The 26,791-nt window shown below is 56.3% G+C and overlaps 3 protein-coding genes across 4 annotated transcripts in view; 1 reads left to right on the forward strand and 2 right to left on the reverse strand.

The window, feature by feature from the left end:
* Positions 1–7,750: 7,750 nt before the first annotated feature.
* Positions 7,751–8,757, reverse strand: OVCA2 (OVCA2 serine hydrolase domain containing). Its single transcript, XM_046676291.1, has 2 exons — positions 8,574–8,757; positions 7,751–8,250 (listed from the first exon to the last, which is right to left on the reverse strand). The coding sequence occupies exons 1-2, from the start codon at positions 8,755–8,757 to the stop codon at positions 7,751–7,753; spliced, it is 684 nt and encodes a 227-aa protein (XP_046532247.1).
* On the reverse strand, positions 8,114–17,455 carry DPH1 (diphthamide biosynthesis 1). 2 transcript variants are annotated; one of them, XM_046676846.1, is made up of 13 exons: positions 17,352–17,455; positions 15,389–15,541; positions 15,203–15,266; positions 13,476–13,597; positions 12,902–13,059; positions 12,651–12,772; positions 11,035–11,103; positions 10,469–10,625; positions 10,236–10,336; positions 9,639–9,717; positions 9,211–9,354; positions 8,913–9,020; positions 8,114–8,250 (listed from the first exon to the last, which is right to left on the reverse strand). In XM_046676846.1, the coding sequence occupies exons 1-12, from the start codon at positions 17,410–17,412 to the stop codon at positions 8,931–8,933; spliced, it is 1,320 nt and encodes a 439-aa protein (XP_046532802.1). In that variant the 5' UTR covers positions 17,413–17,455; the 3' UTR covers positions 8,114–8,250; positions 8,913–8,930. The 2 variants fall into 2 exon arrangements, with proteins under 2 accessions (XP_046532802.1, XP_046532804.1); XM_046676848.1 differs by having other exon boundaries at positions 17,309–17,431.
* A 4,233-nt stretch (positions 17,456–21,688) lies between these two features.
* The window catches only part of RTN4RL1 (reticulon 4 receptor like 1), a 67,358-nt gene continuing 62,255 nt past the window's right edge, over positions 21,689–26,791 (forward strand). The window contains exon 1 of the mRNA XM_046674516.1: positions 21,689–22,159. Coding sequence (XP_046530472.1) covers positions 22,147–22,159 — 13 coding nt within the window. The 5' untranslated portion in view covers positions 21,689–22,146. The remainder of the gene's footprint in view (positions 22,160–26,791) is intronic.

Here is a 26,791-nt window from a genome sequence, read left to right on the forward strand (position 1 = left end):
CCCCACGGGGTCCTCACTAGAGAAGTAGTGAGGTTCCAAGAATGAAAATTGTGGGCTCCCGAGCTTCCAGCCTCTAGGGGAGACGGACCCCCACATCTTGGCCAAGGGACGTGCGGCTGCGTCGAGGTGGAAAAATGTATGGAGTGCTGGAGGGAGACTAGAAGGCTCCTCAGAAGAAGTGCTCTTAGAGGTGGGCTTTGATGGACGAATAGGTGTTCTCACCCTAGACAGGAAGGCATTCCTTGGAGCAGAGAACCACTGGGGCAAAGACTGGAGACAAAAAACATAAAGAAAAAGAAAAGGGAGGGGGAACTCTAGGAGACCAGATCCCAAAGTGTGCGTGATCTCTCTGACTCCGTTTCAGCTGTTATCTTTTATCCTTGTGATGGGGCCAGATCCTAGCCCCACAAGGAGCCCCTCAGCCCAGTGTCTCTTTTGTGCGGTGCAGTCTGTGGTCCACTGTGCCCACTGTCTTTTTCTTCAACACTCTCCCCAAGTTAACTCACTGCCCCAGCCCCTACCCTCAAGCTGTCCTTACATTTGTATGGGAGGGTCTTACAGACCTTCCCCCAGCCCAGCTGCCCTCCTATGAACTTCCCCCTTCTTCAACCTTTGACCTTTCCCTCCCTCCCTAGTTTCACCTACCCTGGCTGTTGCTGCCCCCTCCCCACCCCAATCTGGCTCCTCCTCCCTCTGAACACACTCCCTATTTAGAGGCTTCCTCAATTGATGGAGCTAGGCTGAGCCAGGATCCTTCATTCCCCTGCTCCTGTCGAGGGGAACTCTCCCGGCATGGTGTGGGCCCTTCCTGCCAATTCTGATCTCCAGGAACTCTAGCTCCTCCTGTTGGAAGTGGTCTCTGCCCCGCCAAACCCTGGAGACCCCTCTCTGCCAAGCTGCTGAGCCCTTGGTCTCCTTCACTCCTTATCACCCTTGTGTGAGCTCTGCCAATGCCCATCATTCCACAAATGGGCCCTAAACGCAGTCCACTGTGTGCCAGGCTCTGAAAATGGCACTGCCAACCTGTCCTCCTGCACTCCACTGGCTGAGGCTCTTCCTCTTGCCTCTTCTCCTGCCACCTTTTCCCCAACTGCCCCATAGAGAACCCCCTTGTTCATTTCCGGGGAGTGCAAGCCACCTCCTCAACTCTTCTGCCTTCCTTTGGGTCTCCAACTCCCGATTGGTACCTGGACCCCCACTGGACCTTCCCTTCCAGGCCCAGCCTCCTCCTACAAAGCCTTCCAGGACCTCTGAGCTCCCGCATTCTTTTTCTTCATTTTCCGGACACCACAGCTCTAGAAGCAGCCCTAGACCCCTCCTAGGGTCCAGCTTCCTCTCCTGAGCCCACTCCCCCCCCCCCCCCGCGGCCCTGCGGTATAGCCCTTGAGAGGTATCTTGTGGCTTCACAGAGCCGTCGGGTTCAGCAGGTGAGGAATGGGAATGGGGGCTACCGGGTGAGACCCTCTGGAAGGCGAGCAGGGTGGGGTTGCGCCCCCAGGTGTTTCAGAGTGAATAAACATGTAACGGACTCCTTCACTCTCCCTGCACTATCCTCCCGCCGGCCCCCAGCCCGCAGTTCCGGAAAGTTAACCCCTGATAGACCGGCACAGGGGGCTCGGGCTCCCCCTCCCGTTCCTGCTTCCGTGAGCCCTCTTCCCCCTCCCAGCTCCCTGTCGCCTCGGTACCCCACCCCCCCTCGCCTCGCCACTATAAATAGCCCCTCTTCCCGTTTCCTAAATTCCCTGCTGACGTCGGCAACGCGTCAGTGTGTAGGAGCCGCGGCCGCATGAATGAGCCGCCGCACGAGTACTACGCGCTCCTATAAAAGCCGCCGCGCCAGCCGGGCTGCGGGAGGCGAACGGGCGCGGGCGCGACGCGGCTCGACAGGTAAGCGGGACTGACCGACCGACGGGAGACAGATGGACCCACGCACGGACACGGACAGGAGGGCAAGGAGGAGACCGGCAGGCAGCAGGTTGGAGGGCCCCTACAGGGGTGGGGTTGGGGACAGGGTGGGGTACGAGGGTCCCCTCGCAGCTGGTGGAGCCGGGCCGGAGGCGTACACGGAATCCCGTGCAGCACCTGCCCGCTCCTGGATGAAGACGCAGCCACTTCGGAGGAGCATCTAACAGAGGATGGACCCCAGAGTCCCCGCAGCTTTTCCTGGGGCTCCTGCGCCATTCTCCCAAGAAAGTGGGGCGAAGGTGCTCGCGCCCCCTCCTCCCCCTCCCCGCAGCACGGTGACTCAGCCTCGCTGCCCCCGGCCAGCTGAGCGGGGGATCGGGCAAGGGACAGACGCCCACCTGCCCGCCGCCCGGGCCGCAGCTCTCTCGGGACCCCAGCCCCGCATTCAGCCGGGGCGCCCCCTCCCCGTCCTGTCCCGTCGGGCTGGTCGCTCTGCGCCCCCGACTTCCCGCCTCTGCGCGAGGAGCTGTCCTCTCAGGACCAGGAGGGGGCGGGGCCTCAGCCGGAGTGCCCCGCCCCACCCCCACCGACCCCCCTCCACCGGAAGTGCCTCTCCGCAGGGACATCTTTGACGTCACAGGACTTTGACGTCAAGGGCCGCGTGCCTGTCCGCGAGCGATGGGGCCGAGAAGGGCGGGAGACGCGGGGGAGGAAGAGCAGCAGCGCCCCCAGCTGCGGGCGACAGTGGCACTCCCGCCCGGGCAGCGCGCCGGCACCTTGGCTCTAGACTGCTTACTGCCCGGGCCGCCCTCAGTAACAGTCTCCAGTCACGGCCACCGACGCCTGGCCCCGCCCCAGGACCGCAGACCCGGCCACCTGCCGCACCCCTGGCCCCTCTGTCCCCGGGGTCTTCCAGCCCCAGCTCGCTGCCCGCGGCGCCGCTGTCCGCGGTGCTGATCCAGCTCAGGCGCCGCCATTGGGCCGTCCCGTCCCTGGTCCCCAGGGACTGCGGGGGGCGGCAGGCCCACAGGTACATCGCACAGGCCCGGAGCAGTCCCGCGCCCCGTTCCCTCCGCGCGCGCGCCGCCCCCTCACCCCCCCGCACCCCGCGGTCCTGACGTCAGCCTGACTGGAGCTGCCGCGACGCCGTCAGCAGCGCACGCCCCGCCCCCGCGTCTCCAGGACAACCGTGGCTTTCGATTGTTACTGTGGGAACCGGAGGTAACAGTCTACAGCCATGGTCGCCCCGCAGCACGCCCACGCGCCGCGCCACGCCGCGCACTGCCAGCCCGAGAAGAGGGAGACCTGGAGCAGGAGGAAGCGGGGGCGGCGAGTCCAGATCCGATGCGTCTGTGGGGATGGCGGGAGGGGCGGCGCAGGGAGGCGGGCTACTCCCTGGTTTGACTGCCGCGCGTTCACCCAGGCAAAGAAGAAAACACGGTCTGTGGAGTATGTCTGACCCTCCGCCTCAGTGACCGTCCTGTCCTCCTAGCTAAGGTATTGCAGCCAGGGGATGGTGAGAGAAGGGGCAGTTCTGGGTTTTGGGTTCTTTTTGTCTCCTTGGTGGGAGGGAGGCTGCTGGGACCTGGAGACAAGAAAAAATGTTGCCTCCTGGGGATTGAAGGGGATAGATGGAGGAAAGTTTTCCTATATACGCCACAACCTCATTCTACCAGGAACCCCTGAATAGGCAGAGGGCGAAGAGTAACCCTTGAACCCATTTCCTGATGGAGTCACAGCCTCCCTGTATTCTGCTCCCCCCTCTTTCTACCTCTGAACCATGTAGGATGATAAGAAGGGTCCCAAACCCTCAGGAAGCCGATGGGCTAGTAAAGTTAACCTAAAGTGTTGTCTGAACACATTAGCATCCTTCCCTGGGTGTATCTCTAGGTGCTGGATTCCAATTTGAGACAGTGTCTCAAATTAGCCCTAAAGAGGGGTAGTGAATATCAGAGGGGCTGAAGTCTTGTTGCGCCAGTGAAGTGTGAGCAATGACCTCTTCAAAAACATTGTGTATGTCACCTGCCACCACCAACAACACCTGTTGCAGGGGCTGACTCTTGGATATTCAGTGCAGGATTTCCTTAGTGACAGTAGTGAGAATGGTTAATGTAACCGAGCCCTGCCGCCCATTAATCCAATTTTTCTTTACAGCTCTATAGCCCCTCCTTTCCTAAATTACTTCTAAGACAATTGGTGCTGGTTTCACAACTAATTAACGCCCACATGCTGCCTTCCTCCCACCCAAGGACCCTGAGATCTTAGATAAAAATGCACTTGATTCTGGAATCCAGTGGACATCTGTGGGCAGATCATAGTGTGTGCAGGTGGGAGTAGTGCACTGGAAAGCAGGAGGTCCAACCTGGCTTCATCATCAACTGCTTGTTATTTAAGGAGCCATGTTGTTTCTGAGCCTTTTGTAAAATGAGATAATAATCCCTCCTTTTTGGCAGGCCTGTTGTGAGGATCAAATAGGATCATCTAAGTAAAAACCTTTGAAAACTGCAGAATGCTATTTCCATCTCAAGTATTCTATTAGGCTACTATGACTTTGTGAGAGGGCGGTGGTGTTGGGGAGACCCTAGATGTGGACACTTAGGCAGAGTGAAGAGGGGAGGGGGGCACATCTGACCAGAAGCTCTAGGCCAGGGGCTTTTGAGGGGTTCTTTGCCAAGGGACTCCCTCTCTCAAGAGCTTTAGGAATCTAATGTGGATTGAGAGGTAGAAAACAGAAATGGTAGGGTTATTCTGAAAAGAAAGACCAACTCTTTTGCAATTTGAACCCATCTGGAAAAGGTGGTCAGAGGGGAAAAAACCAGAGGACCGACTGTACAATGGTAAGGTTTTTTAGTATCTTGGAAATCATTTAGTGCACCCCATCCTCAACCTATTTTATGGCTTAGGAAGGTGATGTCCAGGCAAGATATATAGCCCAATAGTAGTGAGTGGGGCCTCTCTGCTCATCTTCCATGGTGCAGCAGAGAAAACAATGCTTAGTGAAGATCAAGAATATGAGTTCTTGGATCTGAATCCAGCTTTGGGTAAGTTACCTAGCCTCCTGGTGCCTGTTTCCTCAGTTGTAAAATTAGGTTAATAATAGTATCTACCTCATGAAGTTGTGAGATGAAATTAGGCAACTCTAAAACTTCTGCTTATCACGTTATCTGCCGTAGCTATCACTCAGAAAATGATATTCCTCTTTCTATCCTCTAGACCTCATTTTCCTTAGTTATAAATTGAAAATGTTACATCAATGATTCTTAAACTGGAGAGCTCACTTCCCCTCCCTAGTGGAGTGCCTGAGAATCTCATGGGGGCTTTTTTCAAATAACACAGTTACCAGAGACTTACATTCTACTCTCTAAGTCAATGGTTTTCAAATCTTACATTGCATGGGAACGACAAGGGACAGTTTGTCAAAATGCACATTCCTGGGTCCCAGTGATTGACTCAGTAGGTCTGGAGTTGGTGCCAGGAATCCAAGTTTTAACACAATCCTGATGCAAGTGGCCAGTAGAATCTGTATGCGTGACAGTTTGTCAAAATGCACATTCCTGGGTTCCAGTGATTGACTCAGTAGGTCTGGAGTTGGCGCCAGGAATCCAAGTTTTAACACAATCCTGATGCAAGTGGCCAGTAGAATCTGTGTGCGTGCTTGGGGGTGGGGGGCATAGCCTCGATCCTCCAGTGTTCCTAGAGGGCATAATGGGAGGTGATATATCTCTCGCTGGGAACCAGTGGACCACATGATGTTTCCTTCTAGCCTGGACGTTTTGTGATTCTCAGGGGGAATTCTCCTCACCCCAAGCATGAGTTCTTCTGTTCCACCTAATACTGCTCTGCTCTACGCTCACTCTTCTAATTTTAAGCCCTGGCCTAAAATGCATCCCCCAATATATCTTCCCCTCTCTCCTTTAATCTTCACAATGATCTCAAGTGGCAGCAGCTGTGTATGTAACTCTTCATCATTTTCACCTCTTGGGACCTTGCTAAAGGGGGCAGCCTGTGATTGCCGTAAGGGCAGGTGAGCCCTGAACTGCAGATCCTCTGCATTCTGTTATGAACTGCTTATTTCTAGAGAAGCCAGGAATCTGAATTTTTGTGTAAAATTCCTAGAATCCTAAATACCATAAACCCAGTTTTTTCTAAAATTCTATGGGCCAAATCCAACAGATCTGTAGGAGTAATCCAGTCCATTTCAGAGTCTCCTCCTTTTGCCAAGGAAGGAATCCCTTTACAACACCAAGAGCAAGGCAGAGGGGCCAGCCTGGTGGCGCAGCGGTTAAGTACGCACATTCCACTTCGGCGGCCCAGGGTTCGCCGGTTCGGATCCCAGGTGCAGACATGGCACTGTTTGGCAAAAGCCATGCTGTGGTAGGCGTCCCACGTATAAAGTAGAGGAAGATGGGCATGGATGTTAGCTCAGGGCCAGTCTTCCTCAGCAAAAAGAGGAGGATTGGCAGCAGTTAGCTTAGGGCTAATCTTTCTCAAAAAAAAAAGCAAGGCAGAGGCTGACTGCAGCGAGGGAGAGCTTTCCCCCACCTTCACTTTCTGCTGTAAAGGTCCTAAACCCAGTAAACTGGCTCTGTCTGGGCAGGTAACTCCAGCTTTTCCACCTTAGACAGCTGCTATCTGTGGTGAAGAACTCAGAATTTTGTGTAATTTAAGGGCTATTAGTCTGGTTGTCTCAGAATGAGCTTGACTATTTGTGCTGCAGCCCTTAATTCTAATTCCTGCTCAATTACTAAACTCCCTGGGGGCAACCATGCTTGCTGGCCTGTTCTGATCTTCCGGAAAAGGAACAAGCTGGTGAGCCTGCAGAGGCAGGGCTGAAATGAGAGAGCAGGGCCAGCAGTGGGTGGGAGTAACTGAAGTTGGGGAAATGGCTAAAGTAGGCAGTCTCTAGAGTGCCTAGAACAACTCGCTGCTCTCTCAAACCAGACTGCTTAGGCCTTGGCTGTGATCACTACCCAGTAGCATCAATCTAAGAAACTCTGTAAATGGGGTCAAGTTTGGGAAAAGGTTTCTTCTGTACTGTCTTTGGCCTTCATCCAAGGTCTAGCACCATCCTACCCTTCCAGCTCAGTTCAGAGGGGCTAAGGCAGTTAGAGAGAAAGCAGAGAAAACAAGAAGCCAGGGTTTGACAGAAGGCCAGCACACAACTCTCAGGGATCAAGACAAAGGAAGCTTAAACTCAGTGAGGCCTAGGCAGAGCCTTGCCAGGTAGTATCTTCCTAAAACTTCTCAGATGTAAATTCTTCCCTGATTCAGCCACCGTGGCCTCCTTTCCTTCAGCTCGGGACTTAAGACTTCACCAAAAATGTGCAAGTGTGTATGTGCACACATGGATGAGCTTGTCCTGGAGCTCATAACTGGAAACACCTGCCTGCTTGGTGCTGTCCTGGAGGCTATGTGCACAGCCAGGAATCCAGACTTCTGTTATAAAATGGTTTTGCTGTGTGTACCAGGAAAAAGATGCTCAAAATCCAAATCACCACTTTATTGTGTGGCAATCACAGTGGTGCCAGTCCCTGCTTTTCCCATGCCACTCTCCACTCATCCAGGGCTCCAATGGCCTTTTTCATGTCTGAGTATCAGATGCCAAGGTCAAAGCCCATTAAGGCCTCCTGCTCCCTTTTCTTGATTGCAGATCTGGGTTTATAAAATTTGGGTTTTTAAGAATTGTATTTGTCTCTTAATTGGTGATGGTAAGGAGCACTAACAGCCGTGGAGGTCTCGAGGCAGGGAAAGGGGAGGTCAGGGATTAGAGAGCTGCCCCAAGGTCACGTGTCCCTACTGAGGGGGGAGGGGGAGGGGATGTAGGGGCAGAGCATTTGTTGATCTTTCACTCTGCAAACTGGTCCAAGAACTTGAGGTAGGCCTGGCGCTGAGGCACAGCTGCTGGAATGAAGTGGCCACCAGAGTGGGTGACAGTGATGGCTCCAGTGAATCGGCTAGCCAGTTGCACACTTTCTTCAGAAGGGATGACACGGTCGGTGTCCCCGAAAACATGAAGTGAAGGTAGTGACAAGGGGCCCAACAGGATGGATTCCTTGAGGCCAAGGCCCCGGGGACAGAAACCCGATACCAGGATGATAAACCGTGGCAAGGGGAAGCGGGGATCGCCGGCTTGGCCAAGGGCGCACACAACAGCCGCTAGCGCGGCCCCCTGGCTGAAACCAAGGAGCCCATCAAAAGGTCCCAGCTGGCTGAGTGCCTGTGCCACCGTTCCCAGGGCTTCCTCCAGACCTCTGCACACTGTAGGCTCCTTCAGTGCGGAGAACACGTCTGCCTCCTGTTCTGAAAACCACCAGCCTCGAGTCTGCTCCTCCGGAGGGCAGGGCCCTACAGCGATATGGGAAGAGGAGGGGGAAAGAAATGAGAAAAGGAGGGAGAATTTGGAAATGACAGGGAAAGAGAGGCGCTGAGGGGAGAAGAAAGACTGGGGGAAATGAGCTGGGGAAGAGACTGGCATGGAGGGAGGCGGAGGACAGACCACGGCGGAAGCCTGGAGGCTGGGATGGAAGCGACGAAGGGTATGGCCAGAGAGAAGCGAGGGTGGGAAGGATGAGGCGAGGGTACCGGGTGGGGTATGCTGAAGGGTGTCATGGGGACGGGGCAAGACAGAGAAGACTCGGGGCGCATTTCCGGGGCAGGGCTCGTCTCACCCGAGTCGGGCCCGGCGCCCTCGGGGCCCGCTGCGTCCGCGACCGGGTGCGGGCCGCTGAGGCACACGAGCTCGGCGCGGCCCCGCAGCGCCTTCCGCAGCGCTCCCGTCTTCTCGCGGAATCCCCGCTCGCTCTGCCGGAAGCCCGCCAGGCCCAGCACCCGCAGAGGTCGCGGCGCCGCCATCATGAGCGGCAGCGCGCCCCAGGGGCCGGAAGCGGCCCTTCCCCGAGCGGAAGTTGACTACCACGAGGGGTGGGACCACAGGCCACACCAGCCTGAAGGCGGGCCGCGGAGCGAGCGGGCGTTCCCATGACAACGGGGAGGGGTCGGGCGGCTACCTGAAACCCAGGAGCGTCTCAAGGGGCGGGCGGCGCCTCCTGCTCGTCTCGGCAGCTGCAACCCTCGCAGGCCGCGGCGGAAGAGGGGCCCGTGGGCCCCTTCTGCACCTGAGGTCGCAGACTTTGGTCAGGGTCCCTCTGCTGCGACGTCCTCCACCCCGCTCCAGTGCATCACCCCGCTCCAGTGCATTTCCCGTAGCGACCGCAGGGCGGCGGCCTCGGCTCGCGTCGCCAGGAAGGCGGCCAGTGCCATGGCCGCGCCCAGCTGCGGCTTCCCTGCCTTCCTTGGAGTCCCCACCTCCTTCCCCACCGTCGGCCGGCCCTGGGCTTGGGGAGCCCGGTCTCGTCCGTGGTTCACCGTCCACGGTCCCAAGGAGCTGCCGGCGTAGAAGTCCATGGGGTAGGGCTGCTGCCAGGAAATGTCCCTCAGGGCCACCGCCGCCTAGGGGAGGAAAACCGGACAGTAACATTTGCCAACATTTTTCTGCATACAATTATTTAATTCAATCCTCAGAAGGGCCTACGAAGGTCTTATTATCCCCATATCACAGAAGGAAATATGAGGCTCAGAGAGGTTAAGGAACTTTCCTAAAGCCACATAGCTGGTAAGTGGCTCAGCTGTAACTAAGTGCTGCCCACCCACCTGGCTCCACTTCAGATCCCTCCCTTGAGAGAACCAGGTGCCAAGCCCACTCTCTCCCAGGAATTTTCAAAACTTGGTGTTACCTCATAGGGTGTCAGCAGCGGCTTGGGGAAGGCTGTGCCCCAGTCAATCGAGAGGCGTGGACATGCCACCTGCACCCACCTGGGAAGGGAAGTCAGGTCATACCCAAAGGGGCTTCTCCGCTCTCTTGGGCAGCATGCTGAAGAACATGACTGTACTCCCAACACACCCAATGAATGCTCACTATTAATTCTAAAGTAAAGACTGTCACCTACTGCTGTTTAGAATAACACTACAGTGTTGCCTCTTTTCTCCTGTGTCCTCCACTGACTATGAGCTTTCTGAGGGTAGGGCCTAGGCAGCTCATTTGTGATAGTATCCCCAAAACAAATTTGGTGCCTGGGACCGTGCAGGTGCCAACCACCCCTCAAACTCATCTCACACAGAACGACTATGACGTTGAGGTTGCCTGTGAGCCCCGAAGCCAGACAAAGTAGGTAGGACCCACAGCCAAGGGGAGCCCCTACTGGATGAGTGCTCTGTAAACATGAAAATTTCATGACCATAGAAGCAATTGCTACCGACTCCAGCCTTCAATATGCAGGACCCAGATTCTAAGCTACTTTAGCCAGAGTCACAGGTAAAGTTGGGAAACTTACACATCCACCTCAGGAAGTAGGCTGAGCTTGCTGGGGAAGATCTCAGAGAGCAGCAGCCTCACGAAGGGAAGTCCCAAGGCTCGGAGCCGAGATTCCAGGTGCTGGTGGGAAAGGGAGGCTGAGCTGGGGTCACTATGATCAAGCAGCCAAGACTAAATCCCTTAGCCTACTGACTTTCCCAGCTGCGGTTCCAGTCAGGCCCCTCCTCCAGAGGCCATCCCGAGCCCTCTGACCTCCAGAATCTTGGGGCTGCCTTGGCGGCCCAAAGTACCCAGGATGAGGCCCCAGGATTTAGCTGAGCGGGCAGTGGCTATGGCTTCTTGGCGGTTGACCTGCATGCGCTGGTGGTCATAGTGCTCTCTGGACAGGACTTTGCTATATGGGTCATATCTGGAAAAGAAGAAACTGTCAGGGTCCGGTAACGGCCACTCACAGGACATGTGCTGTACACACGGCTCTCTGACTCAGCCCCTTCGTCTCTTGAACCTTCAGGCTCCATGCGGGTAATTAGGACCACAGGCAAGAACAGAGATTGTCGTGGGGAAGATCAGTCCCACCGCTGGAGCAGGCAAGAGTGGGAGACGGTTTTAGGATCTTGATGGGAGTCCCAGGGGATGGGTGGGTACTGGGCAGCAGCAGCCCCAGGTCTGACCCCCAGATTTAGGACCTAAGTGCTTCCGAACCTGAGGGCTGGGGGCCATTAAGTGGCCAGGGAATGAGGAAGTTTCAGCTGACTGAGGGCCTCCGTGGCAGGGAGTCCCACCCCCTCCCCAGCTGGTCAGCCGGTCTCAGCACACACCGGTAAGCGGGGACACTGGGGTTGGCAATCATGACAGACTCCAGATGGAAGCGGCCATCTCCGAGGTATCTGCAGTGGGTAGAAAGGCGGCGATCAGTGGGGGATGGGGTAGCAGAAGCAGGGGCTGGCTTGGAGGTCCAGAGGACTGAGTTCTCGGCTGCCTGTGCTGCTGACGTGGTGCATGAACTGGGACAAGTCATCATTTCACCTCCTGAGGCCTTGGGTTGTTTACATGTCACATAAGGAGTTTGAATTAGATGACCATAGGGCCCCTCTAGTTAGCTAACAGAGAATTTAAGCACTGCCCCGTCCCAACCTTCCTGGAGGAAGAGTAAAGGGGCAGCCAAGGCCATGGTCAGGCCACTTGGGGCCCTAGAGACCCTAACTTGGAGGTGAGGCGACAGATTCTCCCTCACCTGGCTCAATATAGAGGTGGGAAGTCGTGTTCGGGGTGTCATTTATGCTGTACACGACGTTTCAGGGTATACACTGGCTACTGTCTGCCCAAACTAGCTCTTGGGTCGTTTCGGAACTGTAACAACAGCCACTGTTTATGGGACTTGTGCCTTCTGTGCACCAGGCCTGGGTTAAGCACCTGACGTATGACTTCACTCAATCCTATCAAATAATCTTCAAGCTACTATAGTATCCCCGTTTTACAAAAGACACAAAAGAGGTTCAGAGATGTTACGAAACTTGCCCAAATTCACACAGCTATTAAGCAGTATATGTGGGAATTAACTCCAGGCTGAACCACCAGGCTGTACCAAGCACGCCCTAGGAGATGCTGCCCCTAACAGTACCTGCCCAGGCCATGGAGAGGCCGGAACATGGAAGCCAATCTGCCATGGCAGCTCCTTCTCTCTTGGAGATCACACTGAATTTTGTTGAATGGTCAGCACTCAGAGTGCCCCTCCCGCCAACACACACCTTGAAGCCCCCAAGGGTGGGCATCTATGAGCTCAGAGTTATGCAGGTACAGGCACAGGGGCAATGCCCCTTGGGAGCAGGGCTGCCAGGTGTGGGCTGCGGAAGGCCCTGTCTAGGGCCAGGGGTGTCCTGTGTGAGTGCAGCAAGGCCTGTGGGAGGAGCATCTGCAGCCTCAGAGGTGGGGCTGAGTCAGGGGAGTCCCCCTCCCTCCTTCCCTGCGTTAGCAGGGCTCCCCTCCCCAGTCCCAGCTGGGGGAGCTGTGGGCTCTGAGGCTGGCTGCATTCACACAACATTAAGCATTTCCATTACCTAAAATAATTAGGCGGCAGGAGACACGCTGCTCCTGCTTGTTAGCTGTCCGGATGCTAAATTAATGGGGCTGCAGCCTGGGCGTGCCCATCCATCTTCTCCAATTATATTTCCACCATTTCTAGCCCACCCTCATCCCCCCATCACGGCCTCTGATTCCTGCCCCTCCTGGGCGTAGCCTTCTGCATGGTGGACAGAGCACTGGAGAGGGAGACAAGAAACCTGAAACCCTATTTGGTCCCCACCTTGCAGAGTGACCTTGAGCAAATGGTTAAGGAGCTTTAGACTCAGTTTCCTTCACTGTACAAGGAACCTCATGCTCCGTCCTAGGGTACATTTCCTGTGTCTCTCCGACTGGCCCCCCATTTTTCACTTACACAACAGCCTCCACTTCTTTGGGCAGGTTGGGGGATGTGCAGCCCAGAATCTCCCCAGGGGACAGGGGTTTGCACTGTGGGACACTCACACGATACTCAGCTTTCAGCTCGTGGGCAGCTGCCTGTTAGGATAATGAGGAAAGGGAAGCAAGTGGATGGGGAGGGAGAGCCAGTGCCAAAGGACCAGCCTGGAGCATCCGACATGGGGATCCAGGAACAGCCTGGAGACTGACTGCTGTCTGTCCACTTACCTGCAAGGTTGACACAAACTGAATGGTGCTGACCAAGGCAAGGGCGCTGGCTGGGGGAAAGGTGAGGCGGATAGAGTCCAGGAGGTGGGTGGTGTCTATCCGGATGTCCACAAAGACATACAGCACCCGGAAGTCTTGGGCCGAGGTGTCCATGGGAACTGGGAAAAGGAAAGAGTTCAGGAGACTTTGTTTTGGAAGGCAGGAGGGGCAGACAGCCTGGCCCAGGGCCTGTCTCTGAGCAGCCAGGACCAGTGGTTTCAGCCTGGGAATAAAAGGAGGGGGTAGGGAAAGAGGAGGGGTCATAGGTCCCTTCTCTGTCACTCTGCTGGGGGCCCAGCTGCTCTACCACCAACAGCCTTTCAAACACCCGCATCTGGGACAGCAGCACAGTTTCCAAGGCAACCAAATCCAAAGGAAAGATTCACCTTCAGAGCAGGAAGGCCGAAGCCATCCCAGAAACCAGGAGGTACCTGGTGCCTGCAAGCAGGACAAGAAGGCACTGTGATGGAGATTAGCATGCTGTCCCGCAGCTCTGCCAGCCCTACCAGGGTCCAGATGTCCTGGCCCACCATACCCAGACAGCTGTGGCCATAGTGCACCAGGAAGTCAGCTCCCAGGGCCCTTGCAGTAAAGTCATCCACACAGCAAGCCCCGTAGGTCACATCACCCATCACCATCACTTCGGCCTCTGTGAACCTGTGGGAGTGGAAAAGGGTGTGAGGAACAGTGGGACAATGATACGAGAAGTGAGTTGAGAGAGACGCCTAATCCTGTGGAGGTATCTTGGGGCCCAGCTCCTCTCCCAGTCCTTGGGTTGGCAGCTGCCACTTCTGCCAACAAAGAGTAGGAAGGGCCCAGCTGCCACCTCCCCCAGCCCTGGTAGCAGCTCCTGGAACTGTAGCTGTATGAGGATGGTGTCTGTGGTACCCTGATTCCTCTGTCCAGGCTCAGACTGCAAGAGGGACCCCCAGCCTGGCATACACAGGGTCAAACACAGACCTCCAACGCCCTGCCTCATCCCACCCAGAGCAGTGAGCATGTACATACATGCAAAGGTGCCCACTCCCACGCGCTGGCACTGTGGTGTGCGTGGGCATGCATGTGTGGATACAGGCAGCCTCCCTGTCGCCCAGACCCCCTGCTACCTCCCCACCCTTAGTCAGGGCCCTCTGTGCCCAGGATGGGGGGACCCGTGCACAGCTCCCCCACAGCACATGGCACTGCCCACACACCTCATGCGTCAGGAAGAGTAGGTTCTGGCCAGCACATTGCCATGGGATCTGCTGCCAGGCCTGAATCATGGGGGACGGGGGTGGGTGGGGGAAGACCCCGCACCCCCTGAACTCACCACAGGAATGGAGCCAGAAAACCAGCTCTTCCCTGAGAGACCCACCCCTGGGGCCTGGAGCCTGGCTCAGTGGCTGAGTTCTCCCCATTCCTCTCCTGGGGGTGTGGCGGGGAAGACCGAGCTGCTGCCAGTCAGGAGGGGGCCCTCCTCCTCCCCCTTCCCCAAAGCAGGCTATGCACAGAAGCAGATTATTCAGCTCCTCAGAATGCAGCCCAGGCGTCTGAGTCAGAGCACTTAATTTTTTATAGATTAAAATGTATGCAAATTGGCCTGCGCCCCAGAGAGCATCCCCAAGGGGCAAGAGGGTGGGAGCTGGAAAGTGAGTCTGTGGCAGCCGCGGGATGAGGGGCAGAGTGGGGGGAGGGCAGCAGCAGGGAAGTGGGCGGTTCCCATCACGAGATGACCTCCCCTTTCTTCATTCGCCCTCCCTGTTCCCATGCTGCTTCCATATGGCTGAGAGCTCACCCCTCTCCCAAGGATGGCTCATTGTATTGAAGAAACTTAGAGGAGGGAGGTAGAGGAAGGAATACCATCTCCTAGGCACTTCTCCCTCTGCCAAGCCCCTCCTTGCCCTACTCCTCCAAATGTGCCAGAAAAGTTTCCCCTTAGCCAGACACTGCGCTAATGGCTCAGCCCTTTCCGGGGTCTGGTCTGAGGATTCTTAGGTTCGTCCTCAGCCCCACCACCTGCTCTGGACCCAACTTTGAAGATACTAGAATTGACTCATTCCTCTCTCCCAAATATTTTAAGGGAGGGGAGATTTATACAGACAAGCAAAGAACTCAGCAGGCTGGGAGTTTAGTTTTGGGTTTTTCCCTTTGTGTGTATATAGTTGTGGGAAGGGATAGGCCAAGGTAGAGGTCCAGAAGGCAAAAATGATGCCACCAGGCAGAGCTGTAACGGGCATAGGGAAGGTCTTGGCTCAGCTCCCTCTCCAGTGCCCCAAGCCTCACCTTTCCAAGATATCCACAATGGTGCAGGCGAAGAGGAGGAGGCCTTCAGGCATTTGCAAGGCCACTGCAAGACAAGAGCAGAGACATGAGAGCAGAGGGCTGGGAAGAGGCTGGGATGGGGGCACTGCCCCTGGCTGGCCCAGTCAACCTCTCCACCCCAACCCCAGCTCAAAGTTTGGGGCTCACCCTTCTTGGCCTGGACCTGTTGGATCCTCCAGATGGTCTTGGGGATCTCAAAGTTATAGTTGGAAGGCAGGACTCGGATGGCTGCCTGCAGCTGGGGGTTGTTCAGGATCTCAGGGGGGATCTGATTGGCCAAGCGGCCCCGAGGGACTCGACCTAGGACAAATGCAAGGCCAGAGTCAGTGCCTGGCCTAAACCACAGCCAGATCCGGTTGCACTGTTAACTCCATCCAAGTTTAAGGCCCAGATCCCACATGTGAAGGGGGTTGGCCCAGACCTCTTCCCCACTGAGTTCATCCTGAAGCTGGAAAGACAACCAATTAAGCCAAGAGGAAATCTGCATAATTAATTTCTATGTTGTGAGATTATTGGGAATCAAAGACTTTGAGCCCATGAATGGGTATGGCTCACCTCTTACTTCAGGAGAGTAGAGGTGACACCAGGGGACTGAACTGAGAGGCAAATGGAAAAAATGTCCACACAACTGCTCCTTGATAGTGAACAACCCGAGTAAAACCAAGAGCCTAGCCAGCCCAACCAGCCTGGGAAAGTGTCCTTCTCCCCCAGTCCCTGAGAATACCCTGAAGTTCTGAGATCCTAGATATGAGATCTATAAGCAAACTGTTATAAGTACTAACTTAAAAGACTGCCTTCCTTACTAGAGTCCCACTGACTTTGTCTACACTGGTTAATTTCTGCCCTCTTCCCTCTCATTTAAAAAGGAAATAAACACCATACATTTAACTGACTTAACAAATTCCCTAGTCCCATTGTTGGACCCTGCCTCCCACCCCAGGAAGGACAGAAGGAACACACTCTAGTTAGGATGGGGGGCAAACAGGTAAGGACAGAAGAGTGTCCTCGGCCATTAAGAGGCTAGCAGTCTAGTGGGGGCAAATGCAGGTATACAAGTAATTACAACCTCCTGATTAAAGGAGAAAACACTAGCGCTTTAGGAAAGCTGCAGCCCTTAGTCTGCATCCTACTCCCCACAATTCAGCTTCCCTCAACCTCCAGTTATCTCTTTAGGAGCCAGACAGTTCGGGAATGTGAGAAGGCAAGAAATCAATTTATTCAACGAATATTTATTGAGCTTGCACTATGTGCCAGAACTTCTGCTAGGGCCTCTCCCTACACAAGATGGATCCTCCCAGCCCTGACCTTTCACCCTCTATGTGTGGGGGTAGGTGGGCAGGTGGTGGTCGTGACAGTGCAGTGGAGAACAAGCATGACAGACTGGGACCCTGAGGTCAGATTTAATGTTACCACTGCTATGGTTTTTGTTCAGTTGTTTCAAAGGCCTTGGAACAACCAGCCCCGTGTCCCTGGGCCCCTCACAGAAGCTCTGACAGCCCCACGTCCCTTGTGGTCCTTGAGGTGTGGGAGCTGCTAGTCTTAGCAGCTCAATTTGTCCCAAGGGTCAGTAGGCGCCTCCTCCTTTATGACGTGACTGTGATCTTCTGTTTACGTCAGTATCCCCCGGAAGACTGTGAGATTCCCGAAGGCAGGGCTGTAGTCTAGTCCCTGCACCTAGCACAGGCCTGGCATTCAGTGGGTGCTCGATAAGTGCCTGGTGAAACCATGTGCCTCTTTCCTGAAAGCATTCGCTGAGGGCCCATTTGTGGAATGCTCGCTGCAACGAGCCTGGCTCCTTCCCTCCCCGCCGCGTCCGTCTTATCTGTGAGTCCTCATGCGTCTGGCTACCGGCTAGGGCCGGGGGGCAGCGTTTCCGGCTTGAGGACTACAAGCTCCTAGGAGGAGCTGCTCCCGATCGCGCTCTAAGGCTGCAAGAGAAAGACCGGTCCCCCAGGGCTCAAGTGACAGCCGCCCGGAGCGAGTGACGGCGAGGCCTCCGGGTCTGGCGGAGAAAGGCGCCGCCGCCGTTAAAGGGGGAGGGACCTGTCCCTGATGTGGGGGCCATACCCCAAGATGCGACGTCCGGAGGCCGCAGCGCTGTAGCACCCACCTCTGCCAGGGCCTTTTTGGCTGCCGGGCTCCGCCACCTCGGAGACAACCAGCGCCGCCATCACCGGCCTGCCCACGTGGGGACCAAAAAGACAGCGCTAGAAGAACGCGGAGAGCCCAGACGTGGCGATCGAGCGCCGATTGGCCAGCGAGGGGCGGAGATTTGCTGGGCGGAGCAGCGAAGGAGAAGATAGGGGCGGGGCCATAACGGGCCGGATCTCAGACCCAAAGGTCGCGACTCTCGGGAGCCGCTGGTGGTCCCCAACCACCGCGGTTGCCATCTCTCGGCGACCCTTTCCTCTCCTCCTCTCCTAGCCGGTCCGAACCTGGAACTCCCGGACCGATGTCCCCTATTTGCCCGAGTTCTGAGGGCGGAGTCTTGTGAATGGGGATGCCACTAGGTCTTCTGTCAGCTTCCCCTCTCCTCCCGACCCCGCTCCTGGTAAGCAGTGAACGCCGTATGGGTGGAGCCACATTCCCCAGCTCGGAGCACCCCGCTGCCCGGACAGAAGAGAACTCAGTGGCTACCAGCCCAGCTCCAAGTTGAGTCTCTTGGTGGCAATTTCCGGAGTGCCAGGTGCCCTTATCACCTTTGGAACCCACAGTGTGGAGGGTTCACATGTGAGAAACTGCTACCAGGGGAAGGTAGCCCTGAGTCTGAGGGTGCTTTCCTGGGAGAGCGTGGCAGTCAAGGACTCCAGTTGCCCAGATCTTCTGGATTCTGGCCATTTGCCCTGTCTAGGCTGCCCCTCACACCTAGATAGCCTCTCTCCCAATCAGTGGCCTGAGCTCCTGGGATCCCAGAGAAGGCAGAGCAGCCAGTGAGACAGCCTTGACCTTAGGAAGAGCAGAGTCTCTGCAGGACTGGCCTTCAGTAAGGTTGGCCCTTACAGCAATGGTCCTCCAGGGCCGTTTGCCCACCCACCCCTCTGGCACCATCTTTCTCTCTCTGTGGTGGCTATGTGAGCACAACTGGCCCTTTAAGGCAGCTCTGTGGCCTTGGGCTCCCCTGGAGGCCCTCCCTGCTTGGAAACTCCTAATTAAGGTGCTGGGAGAAGTGAAAAACAAGCAGCCAGGGATAGACCCTGCCTGGGAGGCTGCCCGGAGAGGAGGGATGGCAGGGCAGGCTGGGAGTGAGCAGCCAAGGGTAGGACCAGAAGGGGTCAGTGCTCTGCCCCTCAGGCCACTGAATGATACCGAGGACAATCACAGCTTTGGACAGGAATGTGGCCAATATGGGTCCCAGGAACATCCCACTCACCTTGATAAGAGTCCAGCATGGCTTTCCCATCTTTCCCAGGTTCTCTGGACCCCAGGCTGCAGGATCTCAATTCCAGGGATCCCCTGAGCCCAGCCCCTCCCCCTTCAGGACAGTAAGGCTCAGCCTGTGTGTGGGCAGCTTTAGCTCCTGCTGGAGCTGTAAGTCTCAAGGGGAAAGATTGGCTCCAGCAGAGCAGTGGCTGCTCCCTAGCAGGCACCCCACCCCTTAGGGCCTTTCTCTAGGCAAAGGTGAGGCTTATTGATGATGGAATGCCCCCATCCTCTTATAACATTGCCCTGCAGCCTCTGTGCTGAATGAGCTGTCTTGGTCCCCATTAGGAAAACAAGTGATGTCCAAGAGAACTAGACATCAAGGACAGATGTGAGCATGTTCCCCAAGACCCTGCAGTGCAGGACATTGGGGGGCTGCCACTCACCGTGGGCGGAGAACACCTCCATCTGTCCCAGGGGGTCTCCCTGCTTGAGTTACTCAGCAGTCTGAGTAATGACTGCCTGACAAGAAGGCGGGCACAGTGCACCCCCACGTTACACCACGACACCCTCCTACAGTCACCCCCACCCCCTGGCTGGACTCCAAAGCAGCACCCAGCCCTCCTGAGGCCTGAAATAACTCTGCTTCTCACACTCACGCCCAGCCCCAGCCAACTTTGCCTGAGATGCTGAAGTCTGTGGGGCAGGGGGTCATGGGGAGGCGGCTTAGGGAGGTGGGAGGAGGATTAGCATACCCTGATTCAGGCCCACACTTTGGCACTGATCGTTGCGTGACATCGACAACCTCCCTGGGCCTTAGTTTACTTATGGAGGGCCTCTGCAGCTCTCAGTGTCATCAAATTCAGCTTTAGTGTCTGCCTGTCAGGGTCCAGGCAGGGTGTGGGGTCAGCCCAGCCCTAAAGCTGGTTGAGACTAAGAGAAAAAATCCCTCACCTTTTGTTGCCACCCCAAGAAGGATCAATCGTCTTAATCTTCAGAACAGGGATACCTTCTCACTTCCAAGCATTTACACATTCTATCCTGCCTGGAATGGCCTTTCCCCTTCTCAGCCTGATGAACTCAGTCTTCAAGACCCATCCCAAATGGCACCTCTTCTGTGGAATCTTCCCTGATGGCCCTTCACCCCTTACAGAGCCCCCTCTTACACTTTGTATCTCCTCCTGTTACTTTTCTTTCCTTTTTTGGTGAGGAAGATTGGCCCTGAGCTAACGTCTGTTGCCAATCTTCCTCTTTTTTTAAAAAAAAAGATTTTATTTTCCCTTTTTCTCCCCAAAGCCCCTTGGTACAAAGTTGTATATATTTTTAGTTGTGGGTCCTTCTAGTTGTGGCATGTGGGATGCCGCCTCAGCATGGCTTGATGAGCAGTGCCATATCCACACCCAGGATCCGAACCATCAAAACCCTGGGCCACCGAAGCAGAGGGCGTGCACTTAACCATTCAGCCACAGGGCCAGCCCCATCCAATCTTCCTCTTTTTTCTCTCCAAAGCCCCAGAACATAATTGCATATCCTAGTTGTAAGTCATTCTAGTTCTGTGTGGTACACCACCACACCATGGCTTGATGAGTGATGCGTAGGTCCATGTCCAGGACCCGAACCGAGGAACCTGGAGCCACCAAAGTGGAGCCCCCAAACCTAACCATTCAGCCACGGGGTCACCCCTCATCCTGTTACATTCTAAGGTGGCTTTCTTTCCTGATTATGCCATAAGCTTCTGGAAGTCCAAGCCTATGTCGTTAGCTCAAACCTGGAGCCTGGGTGTCATTGGATGCATGTATGAGTGAATGCGTGATACTGGCCTTCTTTTTGACCTTCCTATCATGCCAAGTTTTTCTCCAAAGAATCACACGATTCATTCTCTCACTTCAATTAGATCTCTGCTTAGATGTCACCTGCTCAGAGCAGCTTTCCCTGGCCCTCTCAAATCAGTTCCAGAACAAAACCCTGCTTGCTTTTCTTCCAAGTACTGTCTGACTTGGACTTTCCCCATTTGGTTGTTATTAGACTGTAAACTCCACAAAAGCAGGGACCTTGTCTTTTTCTTTGGCTGAATCCCCAGGAATAGTAGTGCCCCACACATGGTAGACTGTTAATAAATGTGTGTTGAATAAGTGACTTAGCCCACTCTTTTTTCTTTCCCAGGACCCCTCTTATCCCAGGCCAGTAGGGGGTGCCGGCCTCCACCCAGGATCTCCTGGCCTGAACCTTCTCTAGGCTCAACCCAACTGGCCCCCTGTGGGACCTGCTTTCTAGGCGGTGCCTGCTCCATTTTCCACGAAGCCCCGGGTGGGGTCTGTGTAGACCGCGGGCGATCAGAGGCCCTTCTTGGCGGAGATAGCCCACCTGAGCCCCACATTGGTCCTTCCCTCTCTCTAGGGTTTGCAATTGGGCCTCCTCGAATACTTGCTGCAAGGTCTAGACCAGCTTGGGGGCAAGTCACACCTCCACCCAAAAGAATAGTGTCCTGGGACGCGGGATGGGAGGCGGCTGGGTCCGCTGGAGCTGCCCTGGGCAGGGAGGAGCCGTCGAGCCTCCAAGGAGGAAGCGGAGCCGGCAAGACAGGAGATGGGCAGGGGAGCGGACTTGTGACCGAGGGCGCTGGGCGGCGATCCTCCCTTCCCAGCCGGTCGGTAGAGCGCACGCTTCCAGCCGCCTCTCACGGTGACCTCCAGCCGCGAAGGGCGAGCGGGCGGGGGTTGGGCTGCGGGTTCGAGCTCTGGGAAGCCCATGGGGCCCGGGAGGGGCTTTCGAGTGGCCCGACCACCCGCCCGGGGGCTGGGGCAGGTACTTGGACGGACGCGGGCCGAGGATTGTCCCCGGGGGCGGGCGCAGCTAAAACACCTTGGGAGGCGGCGCCGCGCTGCTGAGCGCCGCTGCCCTGGGAATAGGACTGCGCTCGGCAAGGCGAGCTGAGAGCACTTTCATAAATTTTGTATGGGAGGCGCTCCGTGAGCGGGGGCGGGGAGCGGAGCGAGAAGGAGGGAGCTAGCGAGCGAGGGAGGGAGGGAGGAGGAGAGGTGGGGGAAGCCGGGGGGGAGGAGGAAGGGAGGCGCCCCGCTCCGCCGATCGCTCGGTCCTGCAAACGCGCGCCGGGCGCTTTCCCCGGAGCTCGGCGGTGCGTGCGAGCGCCCTTTTGCAGCAGCCGCGGCGGCGGCGGCCCGAGGGGGCGAGGGGGAGGAGGCCTCGGCCGGGGGGCGGCTTTCCCCCTCAAAATCGCCTGCAAAGTGCTCGGGGCTGCAGAACCAGGCCGCCGGCTCCGCGGAGCAAACCGCTCGCCCCAGGGCTTGAGAGCGCACGGGGCTGCCGGGCAGCGCCGCGGTTGCTGGTGGGCGCCGGTGCCCTCGGCGCGGGGCTCGGGCTCACCATGCCCCTGCGGGGCCGGGCCGCCGGGCACAAGCGGATCCCGGGCTTGCCCCCGCCTCGACGCGCTCGGATTAGCTGCAGCCGGCGCCCAAGAATTTGAATCTGAAGCCCGGAAGGGAGTGCGCCTAGGCCGACCTCGGAGTGGCGGCCCCGCGGCCAACATGCTTCGCAAAGGTGAGTTGGAGCCGCAGGGGCGAGTTGGAGTTGGATGCACACCGGGCACGGCCGCGAGCCCGGGAGCCGCCCGAGAGTTGCCCGGCGCCGGGGCTCCGGCCCGGGAAGCAGCTCCTGGCGGGCTGGCAGGCTTTGCGGGGACGCACCTGCCAAGGGGTTGCTGCTGGAGCTTAACCCCCGTCGGGGGCCGGTTGCGAGACGGGATTTGCTCCATGGATCAAGTGCCTAGGCCTAGGGTTCTGGCTCGGCGAGGTCATTTCGGGACCACAGTGAGCTGCCGGTGATGGAAGGGGAGGCGGCCTCCTGGGACCTTTGCTTTGCCACTATAAAGTTTTGCACTTGCAGGCTCTATCCCCTGCGCCAGCACACGCCGCCAGCTTCTGCCGCCTTGGCGGGGCCGGGTCCAACCCGCGCTCCAGTGCAGCCAGCGGTCAATCACCGCGCCACCCGGGCGCTCACTGCGCGCCCTAGCTTCTCAGGCGGGGCCCGGACGCAGGCACCTCCCCTGCTTTGGTCCACAGGGACGGGTTCTCGGCACCCAGCGGCCGAGGAGGGGTGACTAGCGCCTGATGTCCGGTTCCTCAAACTTTCCTTATGCCTGCAGCGAAGGGATGAGAAGGCGCAGGCCGTGCCGGCAGCGTGCGCGGCCGGTGCCAGGCACAACTTGAGGAGAGCTGGCTCCGCGACCACCTCACCACGACCCCCCGGGCAGCCCGGCCCATTGCCGAAAGCTGCAAAGTTGGTGCGGGCGCTGGGGAAGTCCCGCCGCGCCCCCACGTGGCTGCCGCGCGGGGAACCGTCCCCAGGGCCCAGAGAGGGCAGGTGACCACGCCGTGAGCCCGGCGGCCGGGTCACCACTGCCCCGGCCTCGGCTGCGTCTGCATCTCCCCTCCCGGGTCCGGGTGGGCCGCGGCGCCCCGCCGGGACCCCCACCTCCCTGGCTCGGGCCGGGCGGCCGGCGATCGGCGCCTGCGGCTGGCTGCTCCGCCCTGCGGGAGCCGGCTGAGGCGGGAGCTCAGGTAGCGGAGGGGCCTGATCCCCGCGCTCGGCGCTCCAGCCTTAATCCGCCCCTGTTTCCATGGCAACAGACCGAGGTGTCGTAAGCACAGGATTCTGACCTCACAGTAGGATGGGGAAGGAGAAAACCGGCAGGGGGAGGTGGCGGAGGAGGGGAAAGCGAAGCCCCGAGATGGGCGGAGAGGAGCAGATGTGGAGGTGATGGAAGAGACCCCAGAAGCAGGTTGGACGGGTGGGTGAAGAAACCACGCCTTTACTGGGAGCCCTAAAGGCTGTCTGGTGGTCCCGGCTCGCTCAGGCCCACCGAGGGTCCTCTATTGCCCCATTGTGTCAATAGTCACAAACTTATGTGTGACTTGTGGCTCCACGTGGGTCAGTGCAGGGTGGGGGAAACACTGACTGGCTTTCACTGTGGTGTGGGAAAAGTCTCAGTGGCTGGCTGGAGAACCCGCTGCACTGATACACCCCAGTTCCTTTTCCCTGCAGAAAGGGACTAAAAGTCCTCTCAGCAACCAGCAGTGCTGGCCAGAGTGTCTCTGCCCAGAGAGGGTGCTTTTTGCAGAGCTGAGTACAGGCCCAGGTCTGAGAAGCTTCGGCGAGGAGCATGCAAACTTGGCCCGGTGGGGAAGGCTTCCCAGGCAGTTTTAAAAGGCTGCCATATCTGGGCTGCCCGTCTGTGATGGAGATAATAGAGAGAAACTGACATCTCGTTTCCCTTTTGGTCTTTTGTCTTTTGGCAGTTTACAGTTAAAAATGAGCCACGAAGCAACCCACACATTTTATTTATATGGTTTAGGTGCCCAGGGAGGCTTGAGCAGCCTCCAGGAGCCTTTCTCTCCCATCCTTGCTAGCCAGAGGCCCAGCTCCAAATGAGCCCAGTGCATTCTGGGGGCGGCTCCCTGGAGGAGGCTCTCTTACCTCTCTCAAGAGGTGGCCACTGGAGGCTTGGCGGTCACGTGTGTTTGCCACTTGGGCTATTTTTCCCTTCCTGCACGGTTTGGTTGGTGGGAGAGGTACTAAAAGAGGTTTCCACCTGGATTGGGCTGAGGGAAACAGAGCAGAGAAGCCCTTTGCTGGACTGGGCTCTGCGTGGGTGGCCTGGAGCCTACTGCTGGGACATTGTGTGGGCAAAGGACTTTTATTTTGGTCCTTTCCTGGGCAGTTTTCTCCCTCTGTCCCTGATCTTGATCTCTAGGACTTTCTTTTGCACACACATACAGGACACTCAGATTCTCTACATGGATTCTAGGTGTGTGCCCAGAGCCAAAGGAATGCCTGAGGCTAATGCCAAGGGAGGTGGCTATTGAAGTGTCTGCTTCTTGAATTGTTCCCAAGGGCTCTAAGCAAAAGCGTTATAGGATGGGTTCAGATAGTAGTTGCGGTTTCCCTGTTTGTTGGATGCAGAGCCCTGCGTGGCATCCTGGCCCGGAGGGAGTTTCACAGTTTATGATTTGGAAAAGGGTTTGAAAGATGAAGAAAGGATAGCCCTCCTAGATCCTGGGAGGAGGAGGAATGAGGAAAAAAACCCTTCCTTTCCTGCAAAGGGCAGGGCTCGTGCTCTTGACAATGGAGTACTTTGTGGAGTTAGGGGGCTCAGGGGTCTGAAGCCCGAGAGGAGGAAGAAGGCAAGAGCAGGCAGTGGACCATGAGGGTCATCTTTCTGATTTCTAGTTATCCTATTACAGCGAGCGGGGTGCTGTCCCCTGGCAGGACATTTTAAGAATTGCGATGCTGCCTTGCATCTCTTAATGAACGGACTCTACTGGCCACAGCCCTACCTCTGAACCAGAACAGCCCCAAGTCCTCAGTAGATTTTGCTGCTGACAGTGCTGGTAGCTGAAGGCCTCTGCAGCTGCCCTGCCTGCTTGTCTATCTCCTAGCCTGCTCTGGCAGAACCAGGGATATAAAAAGCAAGCCTCTGGTCAGAGATGAGAGGCAGGCAGGACAAGTGAGGCCCTGAGCCACCCAGCATCATCCAGGAAGGAATGGCAGCCTCCTGGGGGGTTTGCTTTGCTAAAAGTGGCCTGCTTAAGGTCAGGATCTATGGTTTTCATTTTTAGAGCTATAAAAGCAGAATGCAAATCAACAGCCTCTGGGCTAATACAGAACCTTTCCTTAAAGTTTTTGTCTTGTTAAGCAAGGAAATAGAGTGCCAAATAGGCTTTGTTAAGTGGCAGTCTAATGAATAATTTAAAATCGTGTAGCTGTCTTTCATTAGAATTTATCTGTACATCAACCACAAAATCAGTCAAACACACTCATTTATAAGTTAATGCCATCCCTGAATAATTCAGCAAGAGCTAGATTAAGGCCTGCAACCCAGTAAGATGCATTTTGTTCTTTTGGTTTCCATAGCCAGATGGGCTGGCCTGGTGGCTGGATTGGGTCTCCTATGTGAGACCCTATGTGAGAAGAAGAGAAGGCAGAGGGAGGAAGGGACCATGGGGTTGTCAAGTGCCTGGCTGATTTGGATTCAAAGGTTCCCCAGGTGATCTGAGAATCTCCATGTGGCCAGGTATGAGCAGCCTCCACTTCTCAGAGCTATTGGTAACATGTCCTCTTTAGCCCCAAGGGAGAGGGGAGGAGAGGAGAGTTCCATGGACAACCAAGATGCTCCTTTCTGCTGCAGAGGGAGTGTAGAGGGGAAATACAAGCGCCCTGCTCCAGAGAGAGTTGAGATATGAGGCTTTTAGCCCAAATCCAGGGGCAGAAGTGGAATTTCAGTCTTCTCAGCCCAATTCTATCCCACTCAAGAATGCAGCCTGGTGGAACCAATGTCACCAAACCAGTTTCTTTCATTGGGAGCTTATTCGCTGCTTCTCACCTCAGTGCTTCTGGTCCTTATGCCAAAAAAGAGAAGCCAAGAGAAGGAATTTTAGGGGAGCACCACACACCCCAACAGATAGGAGAGGCAGAGCGAGTTTCTAAATAAAGCCCATGAAGGCATTTGCTCACCAGTAGGCAGAATAAAAGCAAGGAGAGCAGTGTACTGTTCCCCTTGTGAGCTCAGACAACATAGAAAATGTGTTTTGGTTTGGTTGCTGTCAGCCCAACACGGGTCTGATTCCTTACTGCGGTTTTGGGTCCACTTTCTGCAGAGAAAGTGTTCAGGATCCAAATTCCCAGCTTGGGCACACTGGCTCCTCCACTGCAGGAACACTGCCCAGAGTTCCTGGTCTGTCTCAGGCCGCCAGTCCTGATCCTTCGGGAGGGTTAAACGGCTCCATTTATGGAGACCAGGTAGATAACTGGAGCAGACAGTAGACTTGATGCCAGGAGAGGTTTTTGACCACGTTTGAAAAGAGGAAGTCTCATTAGGAAAAGGAAAAGGCAGGGGAAAGGGTAGGTGTTTGCCCCCTGAACGTGGTAGAGTTGACAGCAGATGGGACCAAGGAGGGAAGCTTGTGGGGTGAATCCAGTTCTAACCTCTGGCCACGTCTTTTGAGTCAGGACCTGAAAAAGGACAGAGCAGAAGTTCACTTGCTGGAGATGAGAAGGAGGGGGCAGGCGTCTTGAAGGATGTCAAGAACGGATCTGTTTGGTACCATCTGCAGTGAAGTAGTGGTTAAGGTTAAAGCAGAGAGGAGATGACAGGGAGGGAACAGATGGCCAAGG

This window comes from Equus quagga, chromosome 11 (genome assembly GCF_021613505.1).
Source record: "Equus quagga isolate Etosha38 chromosome 11, UCLA_HA_Equagga_1.0, whole genome shotgun sequence".
In the NCBI taxonomy this organism is placed as follows: Eukaryota; Metazoa; Chordata; class Mammalia; order Perissodactyla; family Equidae; genus Equus; species Equus quagga.